At 36.2% G+C, this 13,361-nt stretch overlaps 1 protein-coding gene across 1 annotated transcript in view; it reads left to right on the forward strand.

Annotated features, from left to right (window-relative positions):
- The window catches only part of tbck (TBC1 domain containing kinase), a 77,729-nt gene that overhangs the window by 45,079 nt on the left and 19,289 nt on the right, over positions 1 to 13,361 (forward strand). Inside the window, exon 23 of the mRNA XM_088625160.1 lies at positions 13,093 to 13,268. Coding sequence (XP_088481286.1) covers positions 13,093 to 13,268 — 176 coding nt within the window. The remainder of the gene's footprint in view (positions 1 to 13,092; positions 13,269 to 13,361) is intronic.

Here is a 13,361-nt window from a genome sequence, read left to right on the forward strand (position 1 = left end):
TCAGCTGCCAACATTCCAGTGGAATGAAGGCATTTTGCTCCCTTGATAAGCTGTATATGTTGGTTCCTTTCCATTTTTTTCTTGTTTTTCTTTCTTTGTCTTATTTTTCATGTTTGCTTTTTTTGTGCTTGTCTCAAGAATTGGTTATTAAATAGAAAAAGGGTAAATATGAGGGGTGTGAACTCAAAAATGAGCTGATATAATTAGAGTACTGCAAGGATCTTTACTAGGATCACTGCTGCTCTTGATTTATCAGTGACCTACATTTTGGTATAGTTAATAAGTCATGTTTGCATATTACACCAACATAGGAGGATTAGAAGCCACCCTTAGAAGCTGGGAATTAAATTACAAAATTGATCAAATTTAGACTGAGCAAACACCAGGTAGACAATGTTTAATGTAGTGCAGGGTTTTGAATGCAAGTAGTAAAAACATAAATTATGCATACAAAAACCAGAAACCACTAAGCTAGGAGAGGTTTCTTCTGAAGAAGACTGAGGCGATTATTTTGACATCCAGTATTATTGTCTCCTAGACAACCACATTATAGAAAATATATTGCTGCTCTGGAATCTGTCCAGAGAAGAGGAACCAAATGCATTCCTAAGGGAATGTTCTACACTGACAGGCTGAAGGAACTAAACCCTTATGTTTTTGAACAGAAGATTACAAGGGGACCTGATACGGGTATCCAGAATCCTCTAATGTCATTTTGAAGAATTCAACACAGCAGAGTTCTTCAGAATGAACAGTGAAAGATGAACCAGAGGAAGAAAAAACATCATTTAAAAGCAAAAATATCTTTATCCAAAGATTTGTGGTAGGACAGAACAAGCCATCCAACCATGTCATTGACCCAAATCCCCTGTTTTTTAAGAAATGGATGGATGAGACCCTTGGATCAGCTAGCAATTAATGGGTTAGACTGGCTGAATGACCCTCCTCTCATTAAGGTCCTTTCCTGTTCTTGATTTTCACAAGACCTGACTTTCAGCACCTTAAATCACCTCACCACTTGTGCCCAATCAACTTTTTTGAGTAATGATGGTGTTCATGCAACAGTCAAATCACTCTTGTTTATTTCAGTCAGTGGTCTAGTGATCTGCACACTTAAGTGAATATCCAAAAATCCATATACTTTATTTTTCTAAAAAATACATATCACATAGGGTGATATGTTTCGTTTGATGCTCAGTGTATTTTTCTTAATAGTTATTTATGCCTGTTCAGTTTCATTTATACCATTTCACGTGAATGACTATTGTCTGCAGTTTACAGATTGCACAACATAAAGAGCCTGACAAATAAGCAACCGCATGAGACGTAATGCAGAATTGTTTATTATGTTTTGGGCTTGTATCCTACATTCAGTACATACTTTTTATTTGCTAATTTGCTAAATGATCTAAAGGTTTCAGCAGTTCTGAAGGTGATAAAATCTTATTTAACATTTTGTGTACAATAAAAAATAGAAACCATTAAACAATGAATATTAAATGTTTCTTAGATCTAGTTATGGCAACCATTAACAATGTTGACTACCTAATCAGTTTACAACTGACATAAGAAATTAATGTACTTTATAGTGGTTAAGTGTTTGGGAACATTTTAATGAAACACAAAAACACGTTGAGCCTTCTAGCCCAGGTGATAGTTCTCGAGGTTACCTAAGCTTTGGAAAATAATTCTTTGTTTTTGGTAATATGATTCACTTTGCCATATTTACTCACCATGGAAATACTGTTTGAAGTCAACAAATCTCCCGGCACACCCCTCTGTGTTATACGGTAATTTCTGCGGCTGATTTGTTCTGTGGTTTCTACAACAGTCTCCCTCCAACCGACAGATTTCTGGCACATCTTTAGATATAACACTTTTTGTCCTTCCTATACTTTGCAGCTTCCAGTGCCTTAAATGTGTGTTTGCATGCTGTGTGTAAGAAGAATTTTTTTTGGTGTTCTTTCACTTTAGAATGCGACTGGCAAATGGCCTCCTAGTTAAAATGAAAATTGTTTGGAGAAACAACTCCTTATACTGACCCTTTGAACACATCACATGCATAGGGAAGAGCATTGACCTATGAACTGAAGATACACAAGTCACTGTTGTTTTTTTCAGCATCCATTAATATCTACGTATCAATACAACAAGCATAAAAAAGGAGCGAAGCAGTCTTGATAACAGCAATGTGGCTTTGTACTGTATGCTCAACATGGAATCAGTGTAGCTGCATCTCTCTCTGGTGTTAGTCCTACTTTAGGCACAGAACAAGTCACGTCACCCCTGCATAAAAATGTCCAAATGATGTATTAAATTATGATTACTTTATAACTTCTTACGTACTATACAGTAAATCTTTCCTGCTAAGATCATCTGGTTCAGCTCAGTAAAAATAGAAAGGCATTTCAGAGACCAGATGATGGCCTGCAACCCAGCCAGAAATTAAGCCAAGAGAGCTGCAACTAGCATGATCTTGGAAGTAGTAAAGAGGAAACTCTAGGAAAGGAGATCTGAATTCACGAATCCTTTGTTCCTCATCAGCCCTGAGTTGTTGAGCCTTAAACTTATAAGGTATCAGATTTAATTTGAATGTGTTCCATTGACAAATAATTCCTGCTTCATGTTATCTACCATTCATATTCATGTGGGATACAAACCAAGTGGACAAGAAGGCTCATTCTTTCAAGACATTTTGTACCATCAACATATAAAACTTGCATTGAAAGTGGTGTGGACAGCACTTCCATAGTTTTAAGATGTCGACCAACAAATTCAAACATGTCAAAAAGACACTGCTTTTATTGTTGGGCAGATTGATAATACACTATCAATGCTAAAATAATTAAACAACTTTAAGTGCTTGAATAAATGAATACTAATATCTAAAGTGGCTGCAATTATATACATTTACCATAAGCTGCATTTTAGAAAAAAAAATCAATTTTGTTTCTGATATAATATTACAGGCTTATTTTGTATGTACCCGACTCTCGCTGAATCAGTTCCAAGAGTATTTTATGTTATAAAAAACCTCTTGAATTCTTGAACAGTTTTGTAATTAAAACAGTTTGCCAGTGCGCAACAACTTGCAAAATCCTTAAAGAGCATTGAAAAGAATAAGTATTCTGTTCACATTCTGTCTCCACGGATCCATTTTAAATCTGTATGAATTGTTGTGGTGCGCTGTGTGCTCATGTAGAATATTTCAAGTCAAAGTTCCGCCTGATTCAGTCAGTACCCTTGCACTGGGATCTCTATCAACAGAAACATCTCTATTTGAAATATCTCAGCATGACGGGTGAGGATTTAATACAAGCAAATTGCCAGTTAAAGGCTTCAAGTGGCCCAGGGTTGAACTTGAAGTCTGATACTTTAATGTGGTGTATTTATGGAGGATGAGGGTGGGGGTTGAGTATTGCCAATAAAAGCTAAGCTAAATGAAATCTACAAAAATGCTGATGCTCTCTGGCAAGCAGGAAGAAAAGCATTTGCCAATGGCTATTACCTTAATCTTTCCATAGATTTAGTTGGAAAGTGTGCTTAAAAACTCACCTTGTGCGCAGTGATATCTTCGTGTCTGAAATGTGTCATGGTTATGTTTCATCATAATGTATATATGGTCACAAAATAGGGGGAGCAGTTAATTAAAATTTATATGAACAAGTAGGTAAATGTGAGGTAAGTGCACAATCTGTACAACACATTAAACAAAAACAAAAACTGTATGTTTCAGAGGCCTACATTGTGCTGACCTACAAACCTAATATTCTACACTTCTGTGTCTTTTTATGCTGTGTTCTGTGGTAATGATTTACCATGAAGTTAATTAACGACAGTAAATCACCAGAGAACCACTTTTGACCATCCATGTTTACCTGCCTCTTAGCTCACCTGTAGCTAGGCAAATATCAGATAGTACTCATTGTTCCTCACTTATTGAACAAGGCCTGGAGAAGTGCAATCAGAATGTGAACTACAGATGTTTCAGTTTTTATGGCTACCTCTAGTGTACTGGTTCTGCTTTTTATGATGGAGCAATGTGGTAATGTCCTTGAGGTAAGACTTTATCCTTATTTAGCATATAAAAATACAGGGTCTGAAATTAACTTGACCATCCATCCAGCTGTTGGTTAGTTCAGTTTAGTTTTTGGTTCATTTGAAGTTTGTGTCAAGAAAATATAACTTAAATACGTCCAGGAGACCTCAGCAGGTTCTGATTGACACTGTTAATCTGCACCCTGTGGGTGTCTGGGCCTTTCGTTGCTGTGTTCCAAAGCTCTGGAGCATAGCATGAATTAATTCAGGGTCTCTGTCACACTGGGTGCTTTTAAGTCTAATTAAAAACTTATTGTTTTATAAAGTATTCTATTTCCTGGCTTTTAAAAACATTTCGAGGTACTATGTTATTCTCTTCTCCGACATTATGAAGTTGTCACAAAGTTATGCCATTTGAATGAATTTACCATTCTTTTTTCATTTTGTTATAGGATAAAGGAAAGTACCTACGTTATAAATAAATAAATCCTCAGTCTGGTTCAGATATGTATGTATCTACACTATATGTGTTGAGATTAATTTCTGTAATTGTCACAGTTCTGTAGTCTGTTTAATCAGGTTCCCAGTGTATTTTCATATAAAAATTCACAGAAATTTAAATAGAAGCCAAGGGAAATTGAAGGAATAATACCAACTGTGATAATGTGCCCTTGATATAAAGATGTTTCCAGTATTTTTCTTTCCAGTTATTGTAAGTCTGTGTGGCTTTTGTGCGTAGTTTCATGGATGGTATTGAACATTTCAAGTTTTGTATTAGTTGAAATGCCACATTTCAAATGGAGCAGTTATTCTCCCTTTCAATGTCGCAAGCAGTTCAAATATTGGTGTTGTCACACAAATCAAAATTCTTTCATTTCTAGACTTTCTTGTCTCATATATTCATAGGCTTTACATATTGAATTTTATTAGATTTAAGACTCTTACCAACTCTAGCATCAGCATTACTCCCTGTTGAGTGACAGAAAAAAATGCATACTGTAAAAATACTTGTGACCCCTTGTGTGAAGTGCAGTGTTGTAATATTTCTCTTATCAGATTAACGCAGTCTTCAATTTGCATTATGTATGACAGGCTCTTACGTGTCTCAGTATTTCTAAATCCAATCTTGTATTTTGTAAATGTGGTTTATTTTTGCAAGTTAATTTGCCTAGCATTATCTATTAAATTAAGGGGTGGACTGAAAGATACAGTAGTAAGCTTTGTCTGGGTCTTTGTAAAAACATGCAGCTCAGTTTTTGTTTGTGCTTTTTTGGCATGACAATTCAGTGAATATTAATACTGTGCCAGAACCGTGACTCATTTTGTCCTATTTCTAGCTATTTTCTTTCATAGTCCATCATAGCATTGTTATTCTTCAATATATAAAGAAGGATTTAAGTGTTATTAATGTCGCAGCTTTGGGGAAGCTGTTATATAAATGAAAATGACAGGACAGGGTTTAGTTTTTTCTAACTTTTGCTTGCTTGGCTTCTTTCTGTTTGGTTTACCAGGCTCAACTATTTATCTAGCCACTGTTTATTTATATGTAAGCCAGGAAAGATGTAAAGGTTGTTTCAGTGCTGTACAGTATGTGCCAGTCTTACCATACACCTGCAAAGCACTGATGTAGTAAAGTAAAAGTACAATAACACTACAATTTTCACCACCTGATAATCTTGTAGATGAGCAAATATGTACTAAAAACATAAATAGCAAGCATATTGAAATCTTACATAAGGTGTTTGTATCTGGGAGCCTCATAATAAATGATGGTAAATGTATAATTAAACTTTTACTGATATGCCTACAATTATGTCTGTGATTGTCCATGACCTGCAATATTTATTAGCACAGTTCATTTTCAAGAACAATATGTATTCATTTTTTTTCGAGATTGTGTTTTAGAAATATTATGTAACCACATCCTGATATCTAGTTGATTAAGTTTTATTTTGATGGAATGTGGTTCTTCAGAAATGTCTTACCCCTTCTGCCATAAGATTTATCACTGGTGCCCCCCTGTTGCACTCATCGTTGTAATCTTTAGTCTGTGATTGATTGGCCCCCTTTGATCTCTAATTGGGAAAACACCTTCTTGTCTTCATTATTTATTGCAGTTCCTTGTGCTGTCATTCAATTTAGGATGTGTCACTTCTATCGAATAGAACCTTATGTGAGCAACCACACTTTTCTGAGCACAAGTTATTTCAATTTTACCACTGCAGAATGACTTGAAACCAGCCACCTTTGTATCTGAGGGTCCTTTCAGCTGCTTGGCTAAATCATTATGTCCTGTTTCCATATGTGTGATTGTTAATATTATTGTGTTCTGTTATGACTGGTTATGTTGTGTACATTTTGTTAATCTTTTCTTTCATTCATTGGTTTGTGTGGTATGGTATAAGCCTCTTTGCCAGACTGTCATTGTAAAATAAAATTTGTTCTCAATGGACCTATCTAGTTAAAAGATTCAGTAACGGAGGTTATTTCACCTTGAGCTTCACCTTAAAATGTGTCATGCAACACCAGAGCTTAGTATAAAATTAAATTAATCATCCATAGCATTGCCTTTGTCACAGCATGTTTAAATTATTACTTTTTTTTTACTTCTGTTAACAATTTAATTCTCATTACCTCCAGAGTCTCATCAGCACCAAATATTGCTGCTGAAAATGAGCACAGAGTCAAGCTTCATTTTCTTATAGAGCGTTTTGCTTTGTCTCTGTTCAATTTTAGCTTGTCTCAACCCTCTCTTTGCTGACTTTTTGCTGAAGAAACTGTGCAATGATGATGCCATTTCAGATTTTACCTTTCCCTTGACTTTAGGCACTTAACCCTTTGACCTGTGCTGACATTCTGGTTATATGGCTCATATTCTCAAGCAATTCTCCTGATGCCACTGAAATGTCTTGAAGTTTACACCCTGGTGAAGCATCAGAGTACCTTTAGCCTGGTGATGGATGGGCTGTAGTTTGATCCATTAGTAAAGGGACTGCAGCCTTGGAAATTCTTACTAATTGGAATTGACTGTCATAAGAACCACACATTGTTCACACAAATCTTGAAAGTAACAAAGTATCTTTTTTTGTCATGTGTTTAAGTTTGCATCTTTAAAAGCATTGCAAGATTGTGGTGTATTATCTTGAGACATTTTAAACTTTTAAATCCAAGGTGCCTATCCCACTGAAAACCATACAGTGAACGCTAGTATAGTAATTTGTGTCTCTTGAGCGCTGATTTTATTGCATTAAATACGGGTAGATCAGCAAGCAGAAGTATCCTTCTTTGCACAGCTGGCAGAGCAGCTTCTGGTTTGAATAAAATGAAGTGAAAATTTTAAGTAAAGAGGTGTGTGGCAGTGAATATTAAGTGAATAATAAATATATAAGATTTAAGAGAGACACATTGACAACCCCTATCTGAACTACTGTTTGTTAAATTACTAAGAATTATTACTGCTGCACAGGCATCTGTGTTCAGTAAACTGTGGCAACATGTCATAGATACAGCACATAAGTACTGTATATTTTAACAAATAATATTATTTAAAGATTTAGAGCAGCCATACTGGTATTTTGACTGTAAACAAAGCATGAAAATAGTAAAGAGTGAAACCTACAGTAGCTCATATGTCTTTCTGCTAAGTTTTTGACCGGGGGGGAAACAAAAGGCAAGATGAAACAAAATAAAAATAAAATAAAATCCATCCGTTCAGTATTAGAAAGATGCTTTTTCCTGGTAAGCCCAGAGACAAGGCAGGGTTACACAGGGATTCCAGTCTGTCACGCAAATGCACACCCAAGCACACAGGGTCAATTTAGAGACTCCAGTAACCCAGGCCATCATGTCCTTCAGAGATGGAAGTAAAATAAATATCAAACATGAGGTTCCTGAAAAAGTTGGAAAAAAATACCGCTGTAAATAAAGAACCGGCTTTCATGAAGCAAAAGTAAAATACTCTCTTCTGTACCTGTTACAGGCTCACCTTGCGCTGTCTGGTTTTTGATCCCCAATGATGCGTGACAGGCCTGTAAAGTTTCAGTCTGTCACAACTCATTGGGCTCTGTGATGTATTTACCAATATCAATCTCCCTGATGGGAGGCCATTTTTCTCACTGCTGCCAAAGGTTTACAAGTGAATGTAAAAGGTCTTTGTGGCTGATTTGTGTGGCCCCTGGGGAACAGCCTTTTCATTCTCTTTAAATGTAAGAGGAGAAAGTCATCAGACAGAAGTTTCTGTGATGAAGAGAACTGCAGAGTTGGCAAGTCACACCAAACATGCACCAGTGATTTACATTATTTCTAAGACTAATCCTATTTCAATTTAAATTAATGTGTTTACTGAAATGTCATTTAATGGGTATAATGTATACATCAAAATGTATACATTGTATCGATAACCATCAGAAAACTAGTTTCAAAAGAGTTTTGAGATGAGTTGCATGTGATTTGTAGATGATGTAGAGATAATGATAACACTTTAGGAGTTGCAAAATCCATTTCGTACACTTTGTGAGCTACATAATAGAGTGACATAATTGTGTTAAGAACCAACAATTGTAAATGATTTCAATGTTAGTAACAAAACCCCAATTCTAAACAAATACACTGATTATAGCATCATTTATTAAAACACATTACATTGTTATCACACATTTATTGACAGCCTAAACTAAACTGTTACTAAGATCATTTTGAACAGAAATTGGAATGTGCACTCTTTGTCACAGAAAGAGTGTTCTCATGAAACAGGTGATTTAGGTGATATTATTTTCACCTAAAAGAAATGGTTGATATCAGTGGGTATTAAGGAGACATGAAATGAATCACTGACATTGACATTTGACCGATTTAAAATCTGCCTAGGTTCTTTTGAGTTAAAAATATATTTTGAGACTTTACCAATTGATGTATTTTAGCAGCTTGTATATCCCATTCCTATTCAAAATGTTAAAGCACCAGATTTCTCACTTACTGGGTTGCAGAGACTGAATCCCATGTTATAAAAGCAGTTGATTGCATGTTGTTCCTGAGTGGCTCACTGTAATAGAAATGCTTTGATCTAGACTCTAGAAGTTTCTAAAGTGTGTTGCCTAGCTGCCTCATTTTTCATTTTTTTTTAAATTTCATTTTGATACAACACTCTCAGAACACTTTTCCTACAACAGTTGCTTTAATTTTTAAGTTATTACTTCATACTTCAAACACATTATCACTAAATCTAAGGAAAAGTGAAAGAAGCTAAGTAGTCACAAATAGTTTGACTTGTCCTTCAGGATTATCAAAGTTGGTAACAGCCTTCACTAATCTTTGAAGATATAAGACTTACATAAGTTCAGTGTTATTTCTGTTGCATTTTATTATAACCCAGGATGTAGATTTAGATTCTGAAAAACACCTAAGTAAGATAATAAATGCATCCTGTAAAAACTTGTGACCTTTTGAAGTGAAATCTTCTAGTAGTAAATAGTAGCATTTCTCTAGTGATTAATACAGTTATCGATTTACATTATATATAACATGCTTTTACACGTCTGAGTATTTCTAAAACCTTTATTTGTAAATGTAATGCAAGTTTATTTTCTAGAAATACCCATTGAGTTAAAGAGTGGACTTAAAGAAAGTTAGAAGACTAGTTAGCTTTGTCTGGGTTTTTTGTAAAGAGAGGCAGCTCCATTTCAATTAGTTCATGATTTTTTGGCAAGGTGGTTCAGTGAAAATTGACACCGTGCCAGAACTGTGATTCATTTTGTCCTGATTCTAGCTTATCATCTTGAATGTGCCTGTCATTGTTATATAGTTCTCAGTGTATTTACAAAGGATTTAATTGGTATTAATATTGCTAGTTTGTATAACTTCTAGTTATCATCAACTGAAAAAGTAAAAGCAGTAGACCTGTTGAACTATTGCTGTATTTCAGTGAATGTTCATGACTGAATGAGCACAATAAGTGTCTTTTACTTTACTGTAATGTAACTGGATGATTGTGGCTTTTATTTTAAAATAAACTCTCCAAACTCTTGCTTTAAGTATTTTGCTGGAAGTGAAGGGCATTCTCTTTACTATTCTGGAATTCGCTCCCAAAAAGGAACACTTGGCTGCAGGATTTGCAGTTTTGCTGTAACTGAGACAAGTTTTTACTCTTAAGGGTGGATGCCGTCCAAGTGTTGGGTCTCTCACAATGTGAGGCAGGCTCAGGAAAATGGAGAACAGACAGCCAGTACTTCATCTCTTCCTTCAAAATAAAGTTTATCCCTCCTAGTCAAAGATGGTTTTAACTCGTGGAAGAAAAATAAGGCAAGCTGAGCCATCTGCTTCTCTGATACCGTTTGAGTGTTCCCAAACACATGCCCACTGGGACTAGAAGCTTCTCGATGCCGTTTAATATGTATATAATTTAACTGCGAAGGAAGCGTGAAATGTCATTGCTGGTTATAAATTGAAGGAAATTCAGATGGCAGCTTTGACATTGTTTCAGAAGATCAAGTGCTTTGATCCAGGTCTGTTCCTCTTTCACTCTATGGTGGCCTTAATTTTTAATGAAGTTTAATTAAGGAATTAAGTCTGCTTGCTAAGAGCATTAGAGAACAGTAGAACAGTAGGCAGAGGCCACAACATACAGTTTCCTAGTGAAAGGTTGTCAACTGAGCATTTCTGAAGCCTTTTGGAACACATTGGCTAACAGCACAGGTGGAAATGAATGGTTAGAATCACTTAGGCCATCACCCCTTGCGCTGTCAAGAGTTTTAAGACAAGGCCTCTTTTTTAATACGTTTTTATTTTGCTGGTTTTACTGTAAAATCGTAATTTCACAGCCTCGCCTCATAACAAATGTGTCGATTGGGTTTTGCAGAGAAAACATTACTTGAATACCTACTCCTGTGAAGCCAAGGAGTCAAAATTGTGATCTGAAAATGATATCCAGTGCAGCTTGCCTTTAAATGTGCTGACAAAAGGAATTTAGTGAGACTGACTTCAGTGTATTTCTTTTTACTAGCTAGTTTCGTGTTCTAACAGGTTCATTGAGCTGTGTCACCTCATTGCACACCAAAAAGGGGGGTAAGCACTTTGATTTTTATGGAGGAAGTGGCCCGAGTATAAGTCCATTTTTTTTCTTAATGTTTTTTTCCAAGAAGCTGTCGAGCTCCAGAAATCAGGGCTACTTGCAGGGTTGGACATACAGTATCTTGTGGTATTTTGTTTCACTCACACTCATACAGGATCTGTGAAACACTGTAGCAGGAAAACAATAAAGTGGCATGAAGTGAAAACTATCAGTACTCAGCACATTTTGGTCTGTGGTATTTATTTATTAAGGACTATTCTTAATTTTAATAAAATAATGTATTACCAAAGTTCATATTCTATCATTTTGTTTTGTATTTTAGGCTCGTATACTGGACTGTGACTGGAAGGTTGTTGGTTTAAAACCATATTGAGGCATTGCTGTTATACTTCTGAGCAAGATATTTCACCCATATTGCTCCAGTAAAATATCCAGCTGTATGGATGGGTGAAAAATTACATTGCTTTGGATATGGTTAATATAATCACCTAAATTATTTAGTAGTGCCTTTGTCGTTACTTTTATCATGCTTTTAGTTTTTACTTTCTTTTTCCTAATTTGTTTAATTAACATTACTGTTTGCTATACGAAGAAAGGATTTCTTAGAAAATCTGGCACTTAGCAGTGTGGTGTGTTGAGTATAAGAGTAAATACTGTAACAAAGTGCTGCCAGCTCATGTAATGATAAAATCCTTTTCTAAACGTAAGATTAAGCCTATCACAGAAGAGGGATTACAAACGAAACATGTTCATTTACTGGTTGTGCTCAATCACTTCTAGCTGTGTTTCATCCCTCTTAGCCTGGGGAGTGTTTGTATTTAATGGGCATGGAGGTGGAACTGCTTTTTCAGCAAGTAAGATCCTTGCAGGGCGTTACTGAGAAAGCTGACTCTGTGTCCCACATGTTCACTTTTTAGCTTGGAACAGGTGAGCCTAACTCCGCTTCTCAAGAGCTCTTGTTCAGCAGGTTTTTTTTAAGTCTCTTTACATCTCCAGCTTCTTAACAGCAAGGAAAGGCTACAGCCTGTTGGGTAAAGCAAATAATAAGTGACATTACATCTCAGATGCCAAGAAACCCAGAAACCTTCTGGCCCTTCAGGAGTTTTGTTGTGCACTTCTGCCTTAGAATAAAAGTTCTTGTAAAAGGCCAGTAGATTCTGACTAGCTGATAGCGCTTGTTTGATACAGGGCTGTTAGGGATGACCTGCTGCCCTTAACCATGAAGCTGAGGCCAAAAACACAATACAGTTCTTATATTATTAATCCACTTTTGAAGTGAAGTTTGCTTTATTCATTGCAGTATGAACAGCATTTTTCTGGCATGTTTCCATTTTAGATAGCATAATAGCTGAAAATTAGACTTTGTGTTGCCAAGAAATAATGTATAATGAATCAAGCCATCAAGATTAGGGGAAAAACAAAAATGATTAAAAAAATTAATTTAGTAGAATTTAAATGGTGCATGCTGAAAGCAAACACAGTACATGGAAGGATGTTGCTGTCTGTTATTTTAAGAGTTAGGGACACTCATCTATCTATTTTCTGATCATTTTACGAAGTGCAGTGTTGAGGGGTGCCAACACAAGCAATGCGGGCAAGGCAGGATACACCTTGGATGAGCCACCAGTCCATCACATGGCATACAAAAACACAAACAAACGAACACTCACACCAGGGCCAGTTTTCCAACAAGCCAGATAATGTGCCAGTACTGTATGTTCTTGGACATGTTTCCTTAATAGTTTTTTGTATTTTACAAATGGTGTGCCATAGAAAATAATCTATTTTGATCCCCAAACCCGATTCATCTAAAACATAGTGTTTCTTTGCAGTAAGTTGTAGATCCCATAATCCACCATTTTTTGACCAGGTTTTGTATTATGAGACCTCTGTGAAGTGAAGGAGGAGACCTGTCTCCTCTCCTGTTTTTTAGCAGAGAACCTTCTAGAACCGAACGCCAGTAATGTGTATTGCTTTCTTCTTTCCAGTCTCGTGAACCTATCAAGTTGAGCGAGCTGAAGGCAGAGCTGTCGCCTCGCATTTCTGCAGAAGATCTTATAGACCTGTGTGAGCTGACGGGACCCGGCCATTTCAAGACTCCCACCAAGAGGATCAAATCCAGCAAGCCCAAAATCCTGGCTGTGGACATCCGCAGCAGTGAAGAGTATCCTTTCCCAGAACTGTCTGTGGCCTTTGTTGGGCTTTGTTGTTGTTTACAGCAGAAGTATAATATTTCTTATAGGAGAGAAGCACTGTC

Source organism: Lepisosteus platostomus, chromosome 1 (assembly GCF_059453375.1).
Source record: "Lepisosteus platostomus isolate fLepPlt1 chromosome 1, fLepPlt1.hap1, whole genome shotgun sequence".
NCBI classification, from domain to species: domain Eukaryota; kingdom Metazoa; phylum Chordata; class Actinopteri; order Semionotiformes; family Lepisosteidae; genus Lepisosteus; species Lepisosteus platostomus.